Source organism: Thalassophryne amazonica, chromosome 7 (genome assembly GCF_902500255.1).
Source record: "Thalassophryne amazonica chromosome 7, fThaAma1.1, whole genome shotgun sequence".
NCBI lineage: Eukaryota > Metazoa > Chordata > Actinopteri > Batrachoidiformes > Batrachoididae > Thalassophryne > Thalassophryne amazonica.
Genome location: NC_047109.1, coordinates 56538242 through 56563492, shown reverse-complemented (window position 1 = coordinate 56563492; position 25251 = coordinate 56538242). Strand labels below are relative to the sequence as shown.

Below are 25251 nucleotides of genomic sequence, written 5' to 3'. Positions count from 1 at the left end.
TTTAGGGTGATTTATTAGCATGACAAACGCTTCCTGTGTGCTTACATGTAGATCATTTCATAAATATCATTAGGTGTGTGTGTGTGTGTGTGTGTGTTGTGTCATTATAAACTTACTCTTCAAAGGTAAGTGCTTCATCCTGATAATGTCCCTTGAAGTAATGCCATAAAAACTATTGCACATTCTGAATTTTTGGGTTCTGGTAAACATAGGTGAGTACCAGTGAACATCCTGTTTTAGGCCATGCTGGCAACTATTAATATGCACTATTATATGGCATGTAATAAAGACAGATGGACCTGTTAAGTTGCAGTCTTGTTGAGTTCTGAGTTCTGGTGGCCACTCAGGACACTATTGGGTTTTTTATGTTATTGGTGGGTAGGGTCCAGACTTTATGCTCATTTTGAATTGTGCTTTGAGATGACTTCTGCTGTGATTTGGCACTGTAAATAAATTGAATTAGTGGAAAATCTGTTGTTTTTATTACAGTCTTGGTAGTTAGCAATGTGGGGTATTTTATTACAAAACATTGCAGCAGAACAAACATTTGCAGCCTTGCCATTTGTATTAATTGAAAACTTACATGTTTATGGGTTACTGCTTTTTTTAAAATATCATTTTCCAAAGTAATTTGTTTTTTGCTATTATTTTTTTTGTAACATAGCCCTTTCTCTAATAGGCTCGTAATGTTGTAGCAACTATGGTACTATAAACAGCAAACTGCCCAACTCTGGGTTTGCTTTTGGAGACAGCCAGTTCCTGTCATATGAAAACAACCAGGTATGAATGTGTGACATTTACAGTACTACCATTTTAAGGAGTAAATGTGCTCTTTGTTGAAATGTTCTGTTTTTTTAATGAAGGACTCCAGCCATGAAGTTTCAGGTTTTCATGAATAGGCTGCAAACAGAATTTGTCACAGTGTGAAATTGTTAGCATAATTAGTTTCCCAGTTGGATTCATTGTTATGGCTCACATATCTTTGCTGACTGAAAGGAAAAAAAAAAAGTGTTGCTGCTGTTTTTGTTGTTGTCGTGCAAGAAAGCTTAAAAGACTTAAATTAAATGAGATTAATGGTTTCTTTGTGAGGGAAAATGTAGCCAGAGCTGCTGAAAGTTAGTTAGTTTGTATAATACATAGTGTTGTTGGACATTAAGTCAGGATTCTTTCTTCTATTTCTGTAAGCCTCTGAAGTTTTTTTTTTCTCATTAAACACCTGTACAATCACATAGTCTACTCAGATTGTAATCTTTGACTTATTGTGGAACTTCTAGCTGATGAATGTAAATGGCCTTCCCACAGAGGCATAGTTGCAAAGCTGTGATTCCAGATGTTTTTAAGATTGCAGTCTGATTATAACCATTGCACTGTAGCTCTGTGGGATTGGTTTTGAGTTTAACAGTCTTCAGTAAATGAGATGTTGTGGCCATGGTCAACACAGACAAAGCAGGAACAAACAGCCAGATGGAAACTCCGAATCATGGAGCATTGTGTGGCTGCCTTTGTTTTTGTCATTTCAAATGTCTGTTGAAATAATCAAGGCTTTGATGAGGATCGCATGCCAAGCTGTTTACACATATATACACTAAAAGCAAGGGCAGCAATTCTTTTTGTTAATTTTCTTCCATAAACAATTTTAAAATGTCCATGGTAAAGTTAGATGCAGAATGTCACCCTTTTTAAAATGAGCCCAGCTTTTTATTAAAGCTTAAGGCTTTTGAAGCTCTTAATTTATTTTGCTGAAATTTTTTTTTTTATGTTGTGGTATTGTAAAGATATTCATTATTTTCCTGAAGCACAGGATTGCTCCTCTCCATTACTGTGCAAGAGTTTTGAAACTGGGGTTATATATGTTTTTTAAAAAAAAGCTGTTTCTCTGACAGGAGAGGATGTTGAGTCAGAGTGGGGTGAACGCAAGGAGCCGAGATGTCTTTGGACTACGATGCCTACCAGGTAATGTTGCGCTTTTTTTTTTAAGTTTGGGAGGTCAATTCAGTTGAATGAGAAAGTGTGTTCAGACTGTTGACTGGTATTTAATGCATAGAAATATGCATTTGTTATGAATCATAATAATTAGGGTGTGAATGTTTCAGTATCTCACTGGGATTTCATGATGGATTCACAGGGTCATGATTGGTTTCAAAAATCGATTAACAATTCAGTACATAGAGCTTCTAATTTCGGGCAGCACAGCGGCCCTTTCTCCTTACTCCTTTCTGGCCTTCTCTATACTATGCTCACAGATCTTAAGCCTAGTTTCTACTACTCTTTCCCATAACTTCATGGTGTGACTGATTAATTTTATGCCTCTGTAGTTACGACAGCTCAGCACATCACCATTGATATTAAAAATAGGAACAAGCATACTTCATCTCCACTTCTCAGGCATCCTTTTACTTTCCAAGATTTTATTAAACAGTCTGGTTAGAAACTCCACTACCATCTCGCCAAGACATTTCCATGTCTCCACTGGAATGTCATCTGGACCCACTGCCTTTCCACTCTTCATCCTCTTCATAGCTGCCCTGACTTTATTCCTGATTTATTCTCTCCACATCATCCAGCCTTTTCCCGCTCTCATTTTCTTCATTCATCAGCTCCTCAAAATATTCCCTCCTCCTTCTCAACACACTCAACTCACTTGTCAACGCATTACCCTCTGTATCTTTTACCACCCTAATCTGCTGCACATTATGCTTTCCTGGACCTCTTCGTTTCATCACCAAGTCTCCTAGTCTTCCTTCCACTGTCCAGATGTCACACCCAGTACTTTCCTAGCTGTCTCCCACACCACATCTGCAGTAGTTTTCCAGTTGTCCAAAATTGCTTCCCCTCCATCCAATGCCTCTCTCACCTGCTCAATGAATTTCACACAACAGCTTTCCTCTTTCAGCTACCACCATCTGATCCTTTGCTGAGCTCTCCCTCTCTTCTTCTTTACCTCTAAAGTCATCCTACAAACCAAGTCCACCTGTGTGTACCTTCCGCCACTCTTATATCACCCTGAGCTCCTCCCTTTTCTTAAAGTAGTTATTCACCACAGCCACTTCCATCCTTTATCAAAATATAACTACCATTTGTCCTTCCACATTCCTGTCTTTGATACCATATCTACCCATTACTTCCTCATCAACTCTGTTCTCATTGCCAACATGCCCATTGAAATCTGCTTTTATCACCACTCTTTCATGCTTGGGCACGCTCCCCACCACCTCATCTAACTCACTCCAGAAATCCTCTTTCTCCTTTATTCTCGCAACCTACCTAGTAAGTAAGTAAGTAAATTTTATTTATATAGCACCTTTCACAGACAAGAGCCACAAGGTGCTTCACAACATAAAAGCAGAGTACACCACACAACATCAGACAATGGCCGAGACATAAAAACATAAAACAAACATAGGATAACAGAGCAGCCTAAAAGCTAAGCAAACGCTTGAGTAAAAAAGAAAGTCTTAAGTTGGCTTTTAAAAGTATCGACAGAGTCCAGTGAGCGCAGAGAGAGCGGGAGACCATTCCAAAGCCTGGGAGCAACAGCCTGGAAGGATCGCTCTCCTCTGGTTGCAAAATGGGTGCGAGGAACCATCAACAGATTTTGGTCCACAGACCTCAAAGCCCTGGCAGGGGCATAAGGCTGGATAAGGTCACAGATATAGGGAGGCGCCTGGCCATGTAGAGCTCTAAAAGTTAAAACCAAAATTTTAAAATTGATCCTGAAGGACACTGGTAGCCAATGAAGCTCCTTTAAAATTGGGGAAATATGAGTCCTTCTGTTAGCTTGTGTCAGAATTCTTGCTGCAGAGTTCTGTAGCAACTGCAGTCGACGCAACTCCTTCTTGTTTAGACATGAAAACAAACTGTTACAATAGTCTAAACGTGTTGACACAAAAGCATGAATAATAAGCTCTAAATCATTTCAAGACACCATTTTCCTGAGCTTAGAGATGTTTCTTAATTGAAAGAAGCAATTCTTCGTCAGCTGTTTACAATGCTGTACCAACGACATGTCTTTGTCAAAAATGACACCCAGGTTTCGAAGACATGATTTAGCAGACTGGCCCAGGTCTCCCAAGTACTGCTGAATACCTGGAATATGGGCATCAGGGGCAATAACCAATGTCTCTGTTTTGTCTGCGTTAAGCTGAAGAAAGTTATTCGTTAGCCATTGTTTAATTTCCGCCAAACAATGGAGGAGGGAATCAATCCTCTTAATCTCAGACGGCTTAAAGGAGCAGTAAAGCTGGATGTCATCCGCAAATAACTGGTAAGAGACATCAGTAAATCTTTGAATGATCCTACCTAAAGGGATCAAGTACAATAAAAACAAAATGGGGCCCAATACAGAACCCTGAGGGACTCCACGTAATAGGTCCGCAGACTCTGACCTTATCTTGTTAGCAAAAACGCTAAAGCTGCGCCCAGACAGATATGAAAAAACCACCGAAGAACTGACCCCGACAGTCTGACATGATCCCTCAGTCTATTCAGCAGGACCTGGTGGTCAACAGTATCAAAGGCAGAGGACAAATCCAAAAGAACCAACACGGTGGATTTCCCAGCATCAGCAGACATCATAATGTCGCTGGACACTTTCAAAAGAGCCGTTTCCGTAAAGTATTGTCTACGAAAACCGGACTGAAACCTGTCATGAATGTTATTCTGATCCAGGAAGAGTGTCAGTTGGTCTGAAACCACCCTCTCGAGGATCTTAGACAGGAATGGGAGCTTAGAAATAGGTCTAAAACTACTTAGCTCTATTTGATTTAAACCTGTTTTTTTCAGTAGAGGCAGCACTATGGCATGCTTAAAAGCACTGGGAAACACACCGGTGGACAAAGAAAGATTTACCATTCTAGTAACGCACAGACCAATTACCTCAAATACTTTAATAAAGAGCCTGTAGGGAAGGATGTCCAATGAGCAAGAGGAAGGTTTCATCTTGCTCACAATGCCGAAATATCAGCAAGTGTCACAGCCCTAAATGAAGACCAAATGCTGGGAACAGGCTCAATAACAGTAGAAGTACCACACAGGGAGGGTGGAATTTTATCCTTAATCAACTTGATTTTGTCAGTGAAAAAACTCAAAAAAGCATTGCTGTCAGCTTCAGAAAACACAGGAGTAACTGAAGCAGCAGGACATACAAGAGAGCTGATTGTATCAAACAACACTCTGGGATTCTTCTTATTCACAGACACCAGCTGACGTATGTAGACAGAACGGGCACTCTCAGCCATTTTGTTATATGATAGAACCAGCTCCCTGAGATGAAGCCTGTGAACCTCATGTTTAGAGGATTTCCACAGGCGTTCAGTCCTTCGACACAGTCTCTTAAGACTTAAGAGCTCTTCATTTATCCAAGGGCACTCATTTTTCTGTAAAGACACGTTGTATTTAACAGGAGCCAACTGATCAAGAATAGTATCACAGTGATGGTTAAAACACTGGATAAAATTGTCCATATCAAGAAAATCAGTGAACAAACAAGGATTAAACATAGAAGAAAATCTTTCTGCAGTTTCAGCAGTGATGATACGCCTCCGAGACTTAACTTCTAAGGGCTTCTGATCAGAGCTGGAATGCAGGTCAAACGAAACAAGACTATGGTCGCTCAAGTGGACATCTTTCATATACATATTTAAAATGTCTAAGCCAAGTGTAAAAACTAAATCTAAAATGTGACCCTTTTGGTGAGTGGGCTCAGAAACATGTTGCACAAAATTAAAAGCTTCAGTCAACGATAAAAGCTCCATAGCAGAGCAAGATAACTTGTCATCAACATGAAGGTTAAAATCTCCAAGAATTAAAACAGATTCCAACGTTATAATAGAGGATAAAAAGTCACTAAAATCCTTAAGGCAGTAGCAGGGCCTGGGGGGCGATAAACCAACACACAGAAAAATGGGTTTGAGAAACCCACCTTGACCAACTGTGATTCAAAGGAGGGAAAATCCTGTGACTGTACCCCTTTACACACACAATCCTCTTTATAAACGATGGCAAGGCCCCCACCACGGCGACAGGGGCGGGGCTTCCCAAGGACACAGAACCCAGCAGGGCAGAGGTCATTTAAATGAAGAAATTCCTCTTCTCTCTGCCAAGTCTCCGAAAGGCACATTAAGTCCAACATTTCCGTTGATATAAGATTATTCAGGGAAAATGATTTGTTGGCGATTGAACGCACGTTCAATAAACCAAGGTGGACGACGTCACGTAGGCGCTGTCTGAGGCTCGCAATGGGATAGGACGAAGACAGTGGTCATGTGCACTCCAGCTGATCCGTACAGGCGGAGGCGTAAACACGGAAGTGCACAGTAGCGATGGAACTACGCCACCAGGATACCAGCGCTGAGAAAAGTCTAGAACACCCGTACCTAACCGAACAGGTGTTGATGCAGATGTGCCATCGCACACATCAAAGAGAGGAATGTGGTAGAGGAAGCAAGCCCGTCCTCGACCACCGGTGCTGGCGCCCAAACGCGCCGCTGCACGCCTTCTCTTCACCTGGACACCAGCCCGCGAGCCTCTTCTCCTCTTATCCAAAAAGACTTTTTTCCTCAGTCTCCTGCTGATCTTACACGGTGCCCTCAACAGCAGCGGATAATCAAGTGAGTCGGAGCCGATAGTTAGGGGCGGAGGAAATGCCTGGTTGAACCTGTCTCGTGTAGCAAATAGGCTCTCCATTGTCTCCTTGATATGAAACAGAGTCCCGATCGTAAGTCCATAAAGCCAAGACACCTCCGTCTGCTAGTCGGGCTGCTAAAATAACATATGTTGTAAAAGTGGCCATTAGTAACCAACACAACAGGAGCCAAGCGACGGCCACGCCAGTCACAGGCGCCATCTTGAAAATCACTATATTACCTACCTGTGGGACATATGCACTGATATTCATTATCACCCCTTCAATTTCCATCTTTACACTCATCACACACTTTCTTAATCTCCAACACACTCTTAACATACTTTTCCTTTAAAATGACTCAAACACCATTTCTCTTCCTGTGCTCACCATGATACAACAACTTGAAACCCACCGCCTATGCTCTATGCTTACTTTCCTTCCATTTGGTGTCTTGCACACACAGTATGTCTACCGTTTTCCTCTCCATCACATCAGCCAGCTCCTCCCTTTACCAGTCATACTGCCAACATTCAAAGTCCAACTCTCACTTCTACCCTTTTAGTTTTCCTCTTCTTCTGCTGTCTGTGGACACATTGTCCTCTTCTTTTTCTTTGCCCAGCAGTAGCCCAATTTCTGCCAGCACCCTGTTGGGCAGTGGCACCGGTGGTGGCCGTCGTTAACCCGGGCCTCAACCGATCCGGTTTGGAAACTCAATTTGTATTCTACATGTTTAGATTGGCTTTTTCTTTCTTTCTTTTTTTTTTTTTTTGTTTATATCGGATGCCCTTCCTGACGCAACCCTAAGCATTTATCCAGGCTTGGGACCTGTGTCGCAGACCGAACGATGCCCCCTAAAAACTGGTTCCCCCTGCCTTCACTGCGTATGCTTCATTCCGGAGCATCAGCAGCGAGTCACTGATTATTGCCTTTTTTCTGCTTAAAACTGCAATCCAATCATCAGCTACCTCAACAACAGATCTCTTAAGCCTTTGTACAACAATTATTTCCATATTTAGGGGGGACCGTTTGGTCGGAGACACCGGCACTCATACTGGTTGCACACCCCATGTGGCTGAGATTTGACAAACCTTAAGGATAACGCCCTGCCTCCTCCTACCCTTTTCATATATCTGGGCTTGGGACTGGTGTCGCAGACCGAATGGTCCGCCCCTAAAAATTGGTCTGCCCTGCCTCCACTGTGCATGCGCATTTTGGAGCTCAGAAGCTCATCTAAGACACAGTAAATTCACCCAAAGTGATCAAATGGATTAATGGGATTATTAACCATCAGATGACAAGGTAAAACCTCTTATGTCATTCTGAAGTCAGTTTTAAGCGGACATGAAGTGGTACTTGGTGACGCTTTGAAATCAGCTAGAACTGGTCTGATCACTTCTTCCATCTTTTATGATGAAATAATGCTGAATTTATGTGGAAATGATTGTTGTACAAAAGCTTCATATATCTGTCGCTGAGATAGATGATGACTGGAGTGCAGAAACGAGATGATAATCCGTGAACCGCAGCTAATGACGCATGCGCTGTGAAGGCAGGGCGGACCGATTTTAGGGGGGACCGTTCGGTCAGTGAAACGGAACTCAGAATGTACTGTCTGCACAGCAGAGGTGTTTTTCTGCCAACCAGATAGTGATATATGTAACTGAATCCTGTGTATATTGGTCAATGTTGATGAGAAGATGCCCACTGTTTTTTTATTTATTTAATGATTTATAATTTCAGCAGATAGATATTTTTAAAATAATCTCTTAATAGTATTTGATGCTTGCATTTGCTAATTCAAGGAGGCCAAATGCAGGAAACTGTTTGTAAAAGTTTTCAGTTCAAGTCAAAGCAATTATTTTCAAATTAAGGTATGTGCACAGGCACAAAGGTAGCCACTCAGAATTGCTTCATGGTCAAGGTCAAGGTCAGGTCTATTTATAAAGCACATTTACAAACAGTCAACACTGCCCCAAAGTGCTGTACAATAAAAGGAATTAAAATTCTATTTAGTTAAATACAAGAACAAAATAAATCAACAAAACAATAAAAGATGTGGCAGTATTCAGCTCATCTTGTGTTAAAAGCCAGTGCAAAAAGATGTGTCTTTAAAAGAGTCAATTGAAGGAGCCAGTCAACATTTAATGGCAGAGAGTTCCAGAGCTTGGGCCCCGCAACAGCAAAGGCTCTGTCTCCCCTGGTCTTCAGCTTACACCTGGGACAGACCAGTAAATTCTGGTCCGCGGAGCAGAGGGCTCTTCCTGGCAATGACAGCATATCAGATAAATAAAATGGAGCTTGACCGTGAATTGATTTAAAAAAACAAGCAACAAAATCTTAAAATCAATTCTAAAAGCAACAGGTAACCAGTGCAGTGAAGATAAAACAGGAGAAATGTGTTGGTGCTGTTTGGCTCAAGTGAGCAGACGCGCAGCTGCATTTTGCACCATCTGGAGGCGATGCAGAGATGACTGATTAAGACCAACATACAGAGAATGGCAGTAGTCTAAACGAGACGTGCTCAAGGCGTGCACAACCTGTTCCAGCTGTTTTGGGGGCAGGTAACGCTTGATTTTACTTAAGTCTAAGCTGGAAGAAGCTTGTTTTGACCACTGTGTTGATCTGCTTCTCGAATTTAAAAGAGCTGTCTATAAAAACATCAAGGGTCTTAGCAGATGAACGACAGTAGGAGGCGAGTGAACCAAGGGCAGAAAGGTCAAGGTCACCAAGGACCACAATCTCTGTTTTGCTTTCATTTACATTCAAAAAGTTTAAAGACATCCAGTCTTTGACTTCTTGAAAACAGGTCTGTAGGATGGCAGATGAGTTTTAAGGTTCAGAGGTAAATAAATCTGCACATCATCAGCAAAGCAGTGAAACTGAATGTTTCTTAAAAATTGATCCCAAAGGAAGCAGATAGAGCGAAAATAGAATTGGCCCTAAGATTGAACCTTGAGGTACTCCACAAGTCAAAGGGGCTTTCTGTGACGCAAAGGGACCAAGGTTTACAGAAAAGCACCGACCAGTCAAATAGGACTTGAACCATTTGAGCACTGTGCCATTTAATCCAACGCACGATTCAAGGCGAGATAAGATTTGGTGGTCAACAGTGTCAAAGGCTGCAGTTAAATCTAAAAGCACAAGCACAGCTGAGCTGCCAGAGTCCATGATTAAAAGAAGATCATTAAAACTTTTAAAAGAGCAGTTTCAGTGCTGTGCAAAGGTTTAAAACCAGACTGGAATTTTTCAATTATGTCAAATGCAGTAAGGTGCGACTGTAATTGAGTATAGACCACCTTTTCAAGTATTTTAGATAAAAATGGGATCTTAGAAATGGGTCATAATTAGAAAAAAAATAGCAGGGTCCAAATTATGTTTTTTTAAGAGGGCTGTATTATGGCCTGTTTAAAGGAACAAGGAACGACACCTGAAGTCAGAGAGGCATTAATCAACTGTAAAATAAAAGGGCCAACTGAATCAAGGACTTCTTTCAAAAGCTTAGCAGGAAGGAAATCCAGTGCACAGTCTGAAGGCCTTAAACTTTGAACAGTTTTAGATAGGTCACAGAGAAATAGGCTCAAATTGACTAAAAACAGCTGAGCACTCAGGAATGATGCAGGGGTCAGTGATGACAGTTGGCAAAGATCGAATGAGTGAGATTTTGTCACTGAAAAATTGACAAAATTTGTCACACATGGAAACAGAGGGAACAGCACCAGTTGAATCAATAGGATTAACAATTTTGTTCAAACATTAAAAGAACCTGGTGTTTGTGAAGATTTGTAGACACAATATTTGCCATATACTCTGATTTTGCAGTCTTAACAGCATCTTGGTAATTCGTAAGTGAATGTCTTAAAATCCCCAGTGATACTTGACGTTGATCTTTCTTCCATTTCCGTTCTGCACGGCGGCATTTCCGTCTGCGTGCATGCGTGATGTCATTGTGCCATGGCTCTGAGCGTTTTGCACGCCGATTAGTGAAAGGGGTGACAATATTGAGAATCTCTGAGCACGTAGTATTGAACAAGCTAACCAACTCATCAATATCTGTATTAGAATCGTAAGACATAAGTTCAGAAGCATGAAACACAGCAGAAAAGAGTGGCGCAGTAGCGGGGCAAATAGCGTGCTGCTGGTGCACCGGAACGCATTGTTTCCTTATGGTGGAGGACACCGCGACAGAAAAAAAGCACAGGAAATGGTCCGATATCCCTGCGTTACAGATCTCTGACGTTCACATTTAGACCACTGAATAAGATAAGGTCCAGAGTATGACCCTTGTCGTGGGTCGGGACATTTACTGCCTGCTTAAGATTAAAATAGTCCACAACGTTAAAGTCATTGACCAAGGGCTTGGATGGACAACAAACATGAATATTAAAATCCCCAGCAATTAAAAATGCATTACGATTAAGAGCAATACTTGCCACAAAGTCAGAAAAGTCATTTATAAATCTTGTTAAATTTAGGAGGGCGATAGATGAGTGCGCACAAAACAGGTATATCCAATCTGATTTCAAAGAGCTGTAGTTCGAAGCTCGCATAGGCTTTAGTGGGAAGCGGACAGCAAACAAAGTCAGATTTAAACACTGTCGCCAAACCACCGCCTTTGCCTGTAGTGCGAGGGGAGCTGAAGAAGGAGCAACCCGGGGGAAGTAGCTCCGAGAAGGCGAAGGACTCGCCAGCCCGAAGCCGTGTCTCTGTTAAAAGCATAAAGTCCAACTCCCGGGATGTAAAAAATTCATTGAGAATAAAAGTTTTATTGCTCACAGACCTTATGTGCGTCAGAGATAGATGAAGAGTGAAGTCGTCAGCCGTCTGTGAACATAGTTCTTGGGAAAACAATTGAAGATTCCTAAAATCCACACCGCGGTCTGGAACTCGACGTCGCCGAGGAAAATACTCCAGCGCCGATGCGCACTGCTTCACAACAGTGCCGTCACAAGCGACGGGAATAATCCAGCTTGTTGCCGGAAAAGCTTGGTTTGCCGGAAAGAGACAGCGGCGTTGCAGTTCAAAATTATGCCCATGAAGAGACCGAAGGTAAGCCCTTACTCTCACGAGTACTCCACCTCATTTACCCCGTCTCCTCGGGCGTTTCTTCCGGGGTACAACTGCAGGTGCACGCCTCAGGTAATCTGGCACAGCAGAGAGAAAAGGTGGTGGTGGGCATAAAGTAAAATCATCAAAATATACTTGCTTTAAAAATCTCTCGTGATCATCACGAATACTTAAAAGTAACTGGCGATCATACACATGAAAGCTGAAACATTTTGTTGCCACAGAAGCAAAAGAAACAGTAACAGAAAACTGAGAGCTGGAAGACGTTTTGCCGTGCACACTGCTGGCGCCATCTTGGTCCACCATAATTACATAATTATCATAAAATAATGTCTGATTTCTGGTGGGGGGTGCAAATGAACTATTTCTTTAGGGTAGTGTTCAACCTCCAACACCGACTTAGGTATAGTCTGAGTTTTAACACATAGGGAGCGATACAGCTGCAGTCTGTTACTGTTAGTGCAGATGCTACAGGATACATACAGAGTACAGTTTAGGGTTTGTGCAGGATTTAACTGTTTGTATGCTGTAGCACTTCCACAGCACAAAGATGTGTTGTGCGCTCACTATTCACTACCTGTCAGTTGAATGGGGAAAGTGTGTCCAATCTTTTGAATGGTAGTGAATGCCTGACATAATTGTGCATATACTTTTTCTTTCACTTTTTTTTTACTTTCATGATAAGTCTTGTACTTAAGATGGTCTTTGCAGTGGACATGAGGCAGTGTACGCGCTGGAGGAGTCTTCAGTCACAGTGCTAGACAGGCCATGTAACTTATTTAATCAATTACTTTGTCACCTCAGGTCAGATCCATCAATAAAATGCCAGAGCTGTGAATAAATTATACATTTTTTTAAAGCTATGATTTATTTAGTGCTATCAGTTTTTGTGTCATCTCCTTGCTTGTCAGAGGTTTTTTATTCTCTGTAATGGGTTTTATTGTGAATGTTGCTGCATGGTGCATTTACATACATCAGATGTAGTGGTTAACAGTTAATGCCATTTTTCCATAATCTGCATTGACCAACTAAAATGATCACAAAGAAGATATAAAAAAGAAACCACATGCAGGTGGTTTGATTTAATGGCATCACCCGGCTGCTCCCATTTGTTCAGGGTCACCACAGCAGATACTGCCCGAGCCGCATTGGTATTTGGCACGTTTTACGCTGGATGCCCTTCCTGACTCCAGTTTACCTGGAGAAACACACACAGCCCCTTGTGTTCTGTCCAAGTACTAACCAGGCCCCACACTGCTTAGCTTCTGAGATCTGACAGTATCAGGCTCATACAGACCAGACTGGCTGCTCCTATAAAAATTATGCAGATTTTACTGACGACTGTCGTCATGGGATGTCCATTGAAGATGGCGGCGTGACTGGTGATAGCGGCAGTCTCTCCGAGCAAACACACAACAGTGTCCTCATTTTCTATGTCGGTGTCTTCATTTTTGATCCCTACTTTGACCATAAGTTAGTATTGGACATTGGAAACAAGAACCATTGCTTGGACAAACACTGACATGGAGAGATGCACTTTACCTGCTTTGACCGATGGAGTCCACTGTGTTCTTGGTTTAGCTACCAATCCCAATGCTGCTGAAGAAGCTAAGTGATGTCATTAGACACGGAAGTGGGGCAAAGGTGGAGGAGTGCAGGCAAAGCTAGCAATCAACCCGACAGAACTGGAAGTTCCATCAGTTATGGTGGCCAATGTTGAATCATTGGATAATAAGTTGGGCCATACTGGACCGTGAGCATCACAACAGAACTTGAGAGACTGCTGTGTCTCTTTGTTTTACAATGTTTTCAGTGCCGCAGTCCAACTGGATCCTGTCCACATATATGATCTGATGCTGGTGTCGCAGACCAAACGGTCCCTCCTAAAAATCTGGCCGCCCTGCCTTCACTGCGCATGCATCATTTCAGACCACAGCAGTGTCATTTTTGAGCATTACCTACAATTCAGTGGGTATCATCTTGTTTTTGCTTGAAACTGCACTCCAGTTATCATCTGTCTCAGCGACAGATATCTGAAGCTTTTGTACAGCAGTCATTTCTAAATAAATTCAGCATTATTTCAGAATAAAAGACAGTGGACCGATTAGAGCATGCAGCTGCTGCGGTGCCTACGTCATTTCATTGTGTCAATAACGACCCGCCAATTATTTCCTCATTTTCTGTTTAAAATGGTCTTGTTTCTGCTTAAAACTGATTTTAGAAGGATTTAAGAGGTTTTACCTTGTCACCTAATCCCATTAATCCATTTGATCGCTTTGGGTGTAGAGAGTCCGTCTCAGATGTGCTGCTGTGGTCCAAAATGATGCATGCCAGTGAAGGCAGGACGGAGCAGTTTTTAGGGGGGGACCGCTTGGTCTGCGACATCAGCACAGTGGTGAAGAAATCCCACCCCGGCATGGTGAGAGGACAAGACCCTCTCAGAGAGCTGAAGAAACCCACCCCGGCATGCATGAATGACTTCCGTCTTGTGGCTCTCACTCCAATAGTGATGAAGTGCTTTGAAGGGCTGGTCATGCAGCTCATCAAAGTTTGCTTCCCGACACATCTGGAACACCCACAGTTTGCATACAGAGCCAACAAATCGAGTGACAATGCAATAACATCACCCTTCATCTGACACTGTCCCATCTGGAAAACTGAGATGCCTTACGCCAGGCTCTTCTTCATAGATTTCAGCTTGGTCTTCAACACCATCATTCCACAGCATCTGTTGGAGAAGCTGAGGTTGCTGGAGGTGGACAATGGCTCCTGCAACTGGATCCTGGAGATTCTGACAGAGGCAGCAGAAAGTCAGAGTTGGCAGTCACACCTCAAGCGCAATCCATGTGAGGACAGGCTTACCCCGGGGATGTGTGCTGAGCCCCCTGCTCCTCACCCTTCTGACCCACAAGTGTGTTGCCAGTATCAACAGCAATTATATATTTTACTGATGACACCACAGTAGTGAGCCTCATCAGCAAAGGCAGTGAGACAGTTTGATGGAGGTGGAGAGTGGTGCAATGAATACAACCTCTTCCTGAATGTCGACAAGCCCAAGGAAATTTTCTTACGCTTCAGGTAGGCCCACTCTGAACACCACCCCCCTATTGACCATAGATGGCAAAGTTACTGAGAGCATCAACACCATCAAGTTCCTGGGTGTACACCTGATGGACAGCCTGTCCACCTCCTCCAACACCTTGGCCATCATAAATAAGGCGCAACAGCCACTATACCCCTTCCTGAGGCTAAAACGGGCTAGACTACCCATCCCAGCCATCACCACCTTCTACAGGGACACGAGTGAAAGGGATCTAACCTACTGCATCACTGGCTGGATTAGATGTTGCACAGCTTCCAAACAGAAACAGCTGGACAGGCTTGTGAGAATACCAAGAAAGAGCATTGGTGCGCTTGTCCCATCTCTGCTGGAAATTGTTAACCAGAGTTGCATCTGTAGAGGTTTCAGTATCCTCAAAGACCTCTCCCACTCTTTACATGGACTGTCTTCCCTCCTACCATCAGGAAAAGCATACAGGAGCATTCTCACCAGGACCACCAGGTTCCTCAACAGCCTTGTTCCTCAGACTGTGAGGATCCTGAACAAGATTGTCCCCCCACCCACTGCTTCTCCCTACCATTCCTCTGAGCCCTCTAATCACCCAGTCACAGCTCTCCTCCCATTCTTTGATGAACATGCTGACACTGGTATTTCCCACTCATCCACTAGTGCATTGTATTACCTCCACTCTGCACAGGGCATTTTACACTCCACCATTGCAGTTCTTATATACTTCAGTTTGCACCTTTTTATATACAGCACATCTGGAAAGTATTACAACGTTTCACTTCTTCCACATTTTAAGTTGCAGCTTCTTTTCAAAATGGAGTAAATTCATTTTCCCCTCAAAATTCTTCTCATCACACCCCATGATGGTGACATGAAAAGTTTTTTTTTTTTTTTTAAATTTATTAAAAATAAAAAACTAAGAAATCACAAGTACATAAGTATTCACACCCTTTGCTCAGTACTTTGTTGATGCACCTTTGACAGCGATTACAGCCTCAACTCTTCTTGAATATGATACCATAAGCTTGGCACACCTATCTTTGGACAGTTTCTCCCATTCCTCTTTGCAGCACCTCTCAAGCTCTATCAGGTTGGATGGGGAGCGTCGGTGCACAACCATTTTCAGATCTCTCCAGAGATGTTCAGATTCAGGTCTGGGCTCTGGCTTGGCCACTCAAGGGCATTCACAGAGTTGTCCTGAAGCCACACCTTTGATATCTTGGCTGTGTGTTAAGAGTCATTATCCTGCTGAAAGATGAGCTGTTGCCCCAGTCTGAGGTCAAGAGCGCTCTGGAGCAGGTTTTCATCCAGGATGCCTCTGTACTTTGCTGCATTCATCTTTCCCTCCATCATGACTAGTCTCCCAGTTCCTGCCACTGAAAAACATCCCCAGAACCTGATGCTGCCACCACCATGCTTCACTGTAGGGATGGTGCCTGGTTTCCTTCAAACATGATGCCTGGCATTCATGCCAAAGAGTTCAATCTTTGATGCATCAGACCAGCGAATTTTGTTTCTCATGGTCTGAGAGTCCTTCAGGTGCCTTTTGGCAAACTCCAGGCAGGCTGCCATGTGCCTCTTAATAAGGAGGGACTTCCATCTGGCCACTCTACCATATAGGCCTGACTGGTGGATTGCTGCAGAGATGGTTGTTCTCTTCTGAGAGGAATGCTGGAGCTCTGACAGATTGACCATTGGGTTCTTGGTCACTTCCCTGACTAATGCCCTTCTGAGTTTAGACAGGTGGCCAGCTGTAGGAAGAGTCTTGATGGATCTGAACCTCTTCCATTTGCGGCTGATGGAGCTCACTGTGCTCATTAGGACCATTAAAGCAGCAGAAATATTTCTGTACCTTCCCCAGATTTGTGCCTCGAGACAATACTGTCTTGTTGGTCTACAGACAATTCCTTTGACTTCATGCTTGGTTTTTGCTCTGACATGCACTGTCAGCTGTGGGACCTTATATGTAGACAGGTTTGTGCCTTTCCAAATCATGTCCAGTCAATTGAATTTACCCCAGGTGGACTCCAATTAAGCTGTAGAAACATCTCAAGGATGATCAGTGGAAATAGGATGCACCTAAGATCAGTTATGAGTTTTGTGGCAAAGGCTGTGAATACTTATGTACAGTGGTGGGCACAGCTAACCAAAAGTTAGCTTCGATAACCATTAATACGATAACTGAAAAGTTATCTTTTATGGTGTTAAACCGATAAACTGCTAAAAAATGTATCTTTATTACAGATAACCAGTAACTATTAGTATTGATTCGGATGCAGCCACATCAGATTACGCTGTCGGCTTCTGATAAACCAGTTTCACTTTAAGCGCCGCAGGGGCTGCTGAGTAAATTCAAGGATCACAAAAACACAAAGAACACATGAAAAATGAATGAATTAAAAAAAAAAAACCCAAACACTGTCGTCATCTTTCAAAAGCAGTAAAACACAGTATTAGAAGTCACAGTTTATCTGTTATTTATGAGTTAAAAGCTGCCACTTTTTTTCACACAATTTGAACCCTGTGGCTCAAACAACTGAAATACGTTCATTAATGCATTGATTGGCAGAGTAAACGACACATGTAGTAAATATAAATTCTTACCTGTTAGTTTCAGTGGGATTCATCTGAACAAATAATAAAGAAAGCGGCCTGCTTATCCAATGCTGTGTAAACAGGGAAGAGAAGTCCGTGTAGCTGCGCCGTGAGAGCTCCTCTCTCCCACCGAGTCTTGGCGATTAAATTGTCCCATGCCACAAAGAAATAAAATAATGTTAAAATTTGTTTTGTTTTTGTGTCGAGAAGGCGATACCACTGCAACGTCCAAAATGAAGCTGAACTACACTACCCACAATGCTCCCTGCGTTGACCGGCCAATCACGTTTTGTGCTTAATAATGGCGTCATCAGCAAGCGACAGCCAGTCTGCCAAAAAAAAACAAAACAAAAAAAAACACTGATCTACACATGGCAGTGATTAAAATGTTTGATTTTAGGTTTTACAAACATTTTTGACCGTTAAACTTTGCTCACTTTACCAGAAACAAAAATGTTATCGGAACTAACTTTATTGGAAGATAATTGGTCCGATGATGGTTTTAAGTTATCTGAAAAGCTAATCTGCTAGCAAAAACATTAGCTTCGATAATTATCAGTTATCGGATTAGCTGGACAGTGCCCACCAGTGCTTATGTACATGTAATTTCTTAATTTTTTTGCTTTTATCACATTGTCATTATGAGGTATTATGTATATAATGAGGGGAAAAAAAAAATTTCATCCATTGTGGAATAAAGTTGTAACAAAGAATATGTGGGGAAAAAAGTAAAGCGCTGTGAATACATTCCATATATATATATATATATATATATATATATATATATATATATATATATATATATATATATATACACACATATATATATATATATACACACACACACACACAGAGTGGTCCCTCGTTTATCGCGGGAGTTACGTTCTAAAAATAACGCGATAAGTGGAATCCGCGACGTAGTCAGCGTTAGTTTTTGCAATTATAGATTTTTTTTAAGGCTGTAAACCCCTCACTACACACTTTATACACTTTTCTCAACAGGCATTAACATTTTCTCACTTTTCTCTTTTGTGTAAACACTCTCTTTTTTTTCTTCTGTGCAAGAAGATTATTAACAGACACACGCAGAACACAATGCGCGTACTCTCCCTTCGCTCACTGCCTCCGGGGGCACGGTTCCGGGACCCGCAAAGAATCCAAGTCCTCTCTCAGTGGCCACGGAACTCTGCGGCTGCGGTCAGCATCCGCATCAAAACAGCGAGCGTAGTCTCTGGACCTGTTGCCAGATTTGGTGCAGCTCCGCACAGCAGACAGGAGGGCCGTGTGAGTGGCCCGCTGCTGCGTTTACCGAGAGCCTGCAGAAAGCACATCCGGAGGCAGTGAGAGCAATCGCGGTGATGCCGACCGGTGCCGCAACCGGCCCGCCTGATAAGGACGCAGAAGACAATGCGCTGTTAAAAAAAAAAAAACATGCAGATGTCAATGCTGGTTAACTGTATTACCAGAGAGAAACTGTAAGACTTAAAGTCCTAGCTTTTAAGTAAGGATTAAACAACGAGAAGCCATGTATTATATGGTTTGAATGCACGACGCGGAGTCTAAAACACCACGACGCGAAGCAGAGTGGTGTTACTCCATGGTCCCACACAGTGAGCTAACACACAAATATTTATTTAAGTTAACAGAACTTGATAAAAATGCGTAAGTATTTGGGACTATTTTATGCCAGTCTCAAGACAGTTTGCCTCCGATGTACTTACCATGTCTGCGGGCTCGCGCCGCAGTGGGCCACTCACACCGCCTTCCTCTCTGCTGTATGGAGCTGCGACCATCTGGCAACAGGTCCAGAAACTATGCTCGCTGTTTTAATGCAGAATGCTCTGACAGCCCGCAAGGATAGAACCGTTTTCTTCTTTCCCGTCTTCAATCTTGTCCAGTTCGTCTGATGTTAAATCTTTATGCCGTTGCTTTTGCTCTTCTTCTTGTCTGCTCTCCTCCTCTTTCCATTCCTCAAATGTTTTATTTTGGCCAAAAATATTAAAATTCACTTGGAAATCCATGTTTTATTACGTTTTTGTCATTCACCTGTCAAAACAGCTGATCTGCGCCAACTGATTTGCACGTTGCTATGTGAGTGATTATAACAGTGACTTAACTCGCCGAACTACGTGTGCGTATATACAAAAATAATGCACGCCAGTTAGACATGGAATTCTCACTGACCATGGTGTAAAGCTCAATATAGTTCCTTTTTGCTGCTCTTGATAGCATATATAATGTTTACTGTCTATATAATTACTTTTGCTGCATTCTTTTATTGAGAAAATCCAAATAAAATTAGTTTGGAATTTGTTGACTGAGTCTTCTTTGTATATTTAATATAAATTATTTACTATTGGTAAGACAGTAATATTGCATGGTGTCAGAACAGTGTTTACCATGTCCTGATGATGGAAGATGGAGCACACATGCCACTGAATTGGGGTTCTTCCAACTTTCCTGGAAAAAGATCTGTCAGCATCTTCCACTGAAAACTCCACATGGGTCGATCGCTAATCAGATGGATAAATTATTCAAAATAATAAAACGAGAGAGCGATGAGATGAGATTTATTGTCAGTGTCATTACACGAAATTACATTTACACTCCAATTCATGATGCAGTGCAAAAGCACAACGTATTGTCTTTTGTACATTTTGTTTCTGCAGCTATTTATTTATTTATTTATTTATTTATTTATCTTTTAAGGTGGATTTTTGCATTTTGTATGAAGATTTTTGCTGTGAGTAGGGTTTCTCCATGTGGAACTGAACTTGTCAAGAAGTGTAAAACTTGTGGCAAATTCCATTGCAGATCTATCAGACCTGAACAACCAGGATACACACGCACACACTCACCTTCAACAGCTTAGTCCAATTAAGGGTTGCGGGGGGGCTGGAGCCTATCCTAGCAGTCACAGAGCACGAGGCGGGGGTACACCCAGGACAGGAAGCCAGTCTGTCACAGGGCCACATATAGACAAACAAACATACGAGGTCTGTGAGAAAAGTATCGGACCTTTTTATTTTTTTTTTTCAAAAACCATATGGATTTGAATCACGTGTGATTGCATCAGCCAAGTTTGAACCTTCGTGCGCATGCGTGAGTTTTTTCACACCTGTCGGTTGCGTCATTCGCCTGTGGGCGGGCTTTGTGTGAGCACTGGTCCACCCCTGTCGTCGTTTTTTTCATTGTCAGAAGAATGTCTGAAGGACTGCCGTTTTGTTGCATTAAAATTTTTTCAGAAACTCTGCCAGACAACCAGCTGGAAACCATTTCGAAGATTCGGTTGGCTTTCGGTGAAATTTTTATGGGCTTCAGAGAGATTAAGGATTGTTACTGCCACTTTAAGGACGGCCCACAGCGCCGGAGGGCACGCCGCGCTCCGAGCCGCCATCGACAGGCTGAAAGGAGCTGATCACTTCCAAATTTAAGGCTCTGTTGATGCAGGACGTCGTGTAACTAGCAGAGAAGTTTCATAAGAGGTCGGGATCAGCACTTTATCGGCACATTCCACTGTTAAAGGAGAATTTTGTAATGAAAGACGTACGGACGGATTCGCGCGTCAGGACGCAGCCGCTCATGGCACTTGACAAACACCTCCGTGTTGGAAGCTTTACAGGATAAGTTGGAACATGCCCAGCTGTTAAACAATTTCTCTGATACTCACTCGACTGAAAAGCGATCGAAAGCCGCCTGAATCTTACGAATGGTTTCCAATGGACAATGGTTAAATTCCTCCAAAAGTCAACGCAAATCCAGATTTCTTACTTAGTTGTCCTTTTTAGTGCCATGTGACCGGGGCTTTACTTCCCAGCAAGATTTTTTTTTTTTTTTTTTTTTTTTTTTTTTAAATTAAAGGCTTTTGAAACTTTTACAGAGCTTGACAACACATGCAATTTAGCTACTCTTAGTTGTTAAAGTTTCATTGTAAAATGCCAACTGTTGTTTTTGCTTACTTTCAATTTAGGCCTGTCGTCATCTCAAAATTACTGTTCTCTTAACTCTCAGCATCTTAAACCAAAGTAGTTTAGAAACACGTCCTGTCCGGGAGAAGCTGTCTCATGTTTAGACAAATGCACCATGGTAGACTTGTCACCTTTTTATAGAATGCTTGTTCTTGCTCTTCCGTTGAGGTTTACACACGTGTTGTGAGCTAAAATTAGTCAGCTTGCTGTATCCTGTTTCTTTGTGGTGTTTTTATTTAAATATTTTCCAATTTCATCAGAGAATGCAAACCTTTGTGTTTGATTTGTATAAAATAATTTTACTAATTTGTTCCAACACACTCATTTTCAGACACAATAGAGTAGTGAGCCAGTGTCACCACATGGAATGAAAGGGCTCCTCTTGCACATTCTGCTGTTGCACAATCACCGTTTTGCCGTTTCTCTCTCACACCCATACAAATCCTCAGCGAAGCTAGTGCCATTAATTCTTATGTCAGCAACAATACAGCAGCACTGCTAAGAGTGAGTGAGGGTGTTGTTGTGTTATAAGTTAGCCAGATGCATGCTGCCATAAAGTGTATGCACAGAAGTTGAAATGGCCACACATATCAAAGGTGGCACTTGCAAAGGTTGCAGCCATTCCCTCAGTAGCTAAGCTGTTGTTTTATGTCCGGTGTTCTCATATGACATCACAGGACTGTAGAAACCGAGCCGACCTGCAGGAGGGCAGATGAGTCAGGATGGCGATAACTGAATTGTGTACCTCTTCAGCATTGTGAGTGGAGGAAGATGCAGCCTGCCCATTCATACACATCCCCAAGTGGAAAGGACCCCCTTCAGAGCAAACTGCACAGTCTTATGTTACTGCAGGAATGTCAGATTGTGAATCAGCTGTCTGTGAATGATGGACAAGCAGCCAGAGCATTGATGCATTTATGGACTTGCATTTCTATTTTGATATAAGGAAGTAATGATTTCACTTCATCTTCATGAATCAAATAAATGATTTGAGAGGAGAATTCTGTTTCCATGCAGGCATCAGACGAGGAATGAATGTGGATGAAAAGTGAAGTTTCACTTTCTTCTTGTATCCCAGTCATTAGCTGGGTTTCCATTAGTTTTGCACAAAAATTTAAGCAAGATTTATCAACAATTTGTCAACAAAGCACTATCACGAAATGAGAGCCATATGGAATGCAAGTGGTGGGTTTTGTCGTCTTATGATAACTGTCAGTCCAGCAAAGCTGTCACAAGAATGTAATTCCAATAGTCATGATGACAGAAGAAGTCCAGCTAAATATTGCCATTTTGTTAAAGTAAGTCCCTTCGGCTGCTCCCTTGTTTTCACTTGGGGTTGCTACAGCAGATTCGAGGTGTGTCTGCATGTTGATTTGGCACACGTTTTACACAAAATACCTTTCCTGACACAACTCCACATTATATGGAGAAATGTGGCAGGGGTGGGGGTTAAACCAGGAGACTTCTGCACTAAAGCCAAGTGCACTAACCACTTGGCTTTGAATTCAGTATCACTGTAACATTGTCTCTTACCAACTACTCCATCTCGTCATCTGTCCAGGTGCTGTTCCATATATTTTAGAATTGGCTGCTTCAAACTGTCATTTGAAGGTTAATACAACCCCTGGCAAAAAATTATGGAATCACCGGCCTCAGAATGTTCATTCAGTTGTTTAATTTTGTAGAAAAAAACAGATCACAGACATGACACAAAACTAAAGTCATTTCAAATGGCAACTTTCTGGCTTTAAGAAACACTATAAGAAATCAGGAAAAAAAAATTGTGGCAGTCAGTAAGGGTTACTTTTTTAGACCAAGTAGAGGGAAAAAAATATGGAATCACTCAATTCTGAGGAAAAAATTATGGAATCATGAAAAACAAAAGAACACTCCAACACATCACTAGTATTTTGTTGCACCACATCTGGTTTTTATAACAGCTTGCAGTCTCTGAGGCATGGACTTAATGAGTGACAAACAGTACTCTTCATCAATCTGGCTCCAACTTTCTCTGATTGCTGTTGCCAGATCAGCTTTGCAGGTTGGAGCCTTGTCATGGACCATTTTCTTCAACTTCCACCAAAGATTTTCAATTGGATTAAGATCCGGACTATTTGCAGGCCATGACATTGACCCTATGTGTCTTTTTGCAAGGAATGTTTTCACAGTTTTTGCACTATGGCAAGATGCATTATCATCTTGAAAAATGATTTCATCATCCCAAAACATCCTTTCAATTGATGGGATAAGAAAAGTGTCCAAAATATCAACGTAAACTTGTGCATTTATTGATGATGTAATGACAGCCATCTCCCCAGTGCCTTTACCTGACATGCAGCCCCATATCATCAATGACTGTGGAAATTTACATGTTCTCTTCAGGCAGTCATCTTTATAAATCTCATTGGAACGGCACCAAACAAAAGTTCCAGCATCATCACCTTGCCCAATGCAGATTCGAGATTCATCACTGAATATGACTTTCATCCAGTCATCCACAGTCCACGATTGCGTTTCCTTAGCCCATTGTAACCTTGTTTTTTTGGTTTAGGTGTTAATGATGGCTTTCGTTTAGCTTTTCTGTATGTAAATCGCATTTCCTTTAGGCGGTTTCTTACAGTTCGGTCACAGACGTTGACTCCAGTTTCCTCCCATTCGTTCCTCATTTGTTTTGTTGTGCATTTTAAATTTTTGAGACATTGCTTTAAGTTTTCTGTCTTGACGCTTTGATGTCTTCCTTGGTCTACCAGTATGTTTGCTTTTAACAACCTTCCCATGTTGTTTGTATTTGGTCCAGAGTTTAGACACAGCTGACTGTGAACAACCAACATCTTTTGCAACATTGCGTGATGATTTACCCTCTTTTAAGAGTTTGATAATCCTCTCCTTTGTTTCAAATGACATCTCTCGTGTTGGAGCCATGATTCATGTCAGTCCACTTGGTGCAACAGCTCTCCAAGGTGTGATCACTCCTTTTTAGATGCAGACTAACGAGCAGATCTGATTTGATGCAGGTGTTAGTTTTGGGGATGAAAATTTACAAGGTGATTCCATAATTTATTCCTCAGAATTGAGTGAGTCCATATTTTTTTCCCTCTGCTTGGTCTAAAAGTAACCGTTACTGACTGCCACAATTATTTTTTCTGATTTCTTATAGTGTTTCTTAAAGCCAGAAAGTTGCCATTTGAAATGACTTTAGTTTTGTGTCATGTCTGTGATCTGCTTTTTTCTACAAAATTAAACAACTGAATGAACATCCTCCGAGGCCGGTGATTCCATAATTTTTGCCAGGGGTTGTAGAACCCTGCTCAGTGAGCACAAACTCAAGTTATTTTATTTAGTTTGGTGAACTTAATACACTGACTCAATCGATCAAACTTTATTTGACTTATACAATATCCTATAGATGTATCTGCCACCTCCTGGATAGTTGGTGAATGGAAGGTTGATGATGGATTAGTTATAGGTGTGGTTGTCTGTGAGAGACAAATTTTCACACAGAAATGTACTACAGCACCACTTATTAAAAGTTTAAGTGACTGTATATATTTGATCCCGTTTATATAATTTTGACCCTGTGTGAATTAGAGAAGATCCAAAATAAATTCAAACTTGTGTGCCCAATTCTTTTTAGTCATTCATGATGTATGTATGCTGTACAGTCATTGCACCATCACAAAACACATCATTAAAAGCCCAAAATTACCATGTCCCTAAATTGTGTGGTCAGTTGTAGTCAATCATTTTTGGAATGGAATTTTCTTGCTTGGTATTTATTTATTCATTTATTTCATGTAAGGCAGACATAATCAAAGATACAGGCCAGATGGCAAAAATCTGCAAATTGTGATATCTGCAGCCGTACTACTTTTCCTCACAGTGTGTGTGTTTGTGTGTAAAAGACTTTTTGCAGGGCACAAACAAGAAAA

At 41.8% G+C, this 25251-nt stretch overlaps 1 protein-coding gene across 2 annotated transcripts in view; it reads left to right on the top strand.

The window, feature by feature from the left end:
- mtmr11 (myotubularin related protein 11) overlaps nt 1-25251 on the top strand; it is a 115746-nt gene that overhangs the window by 41226 nt on the left and 49269 nt on the right. For both annotated transcript variants that reach the window (XM_034174244.1, XM_034174243.1), the window contains exon 2: nt 1884-1953. In XM_034174244.1, the coding sequence (XP_034030135.1) occupies nt 1884-1953 (70 nt within the window). The remainder of the gene's footprint in view (nt 1-1883; nt 1954-25251) is intronic.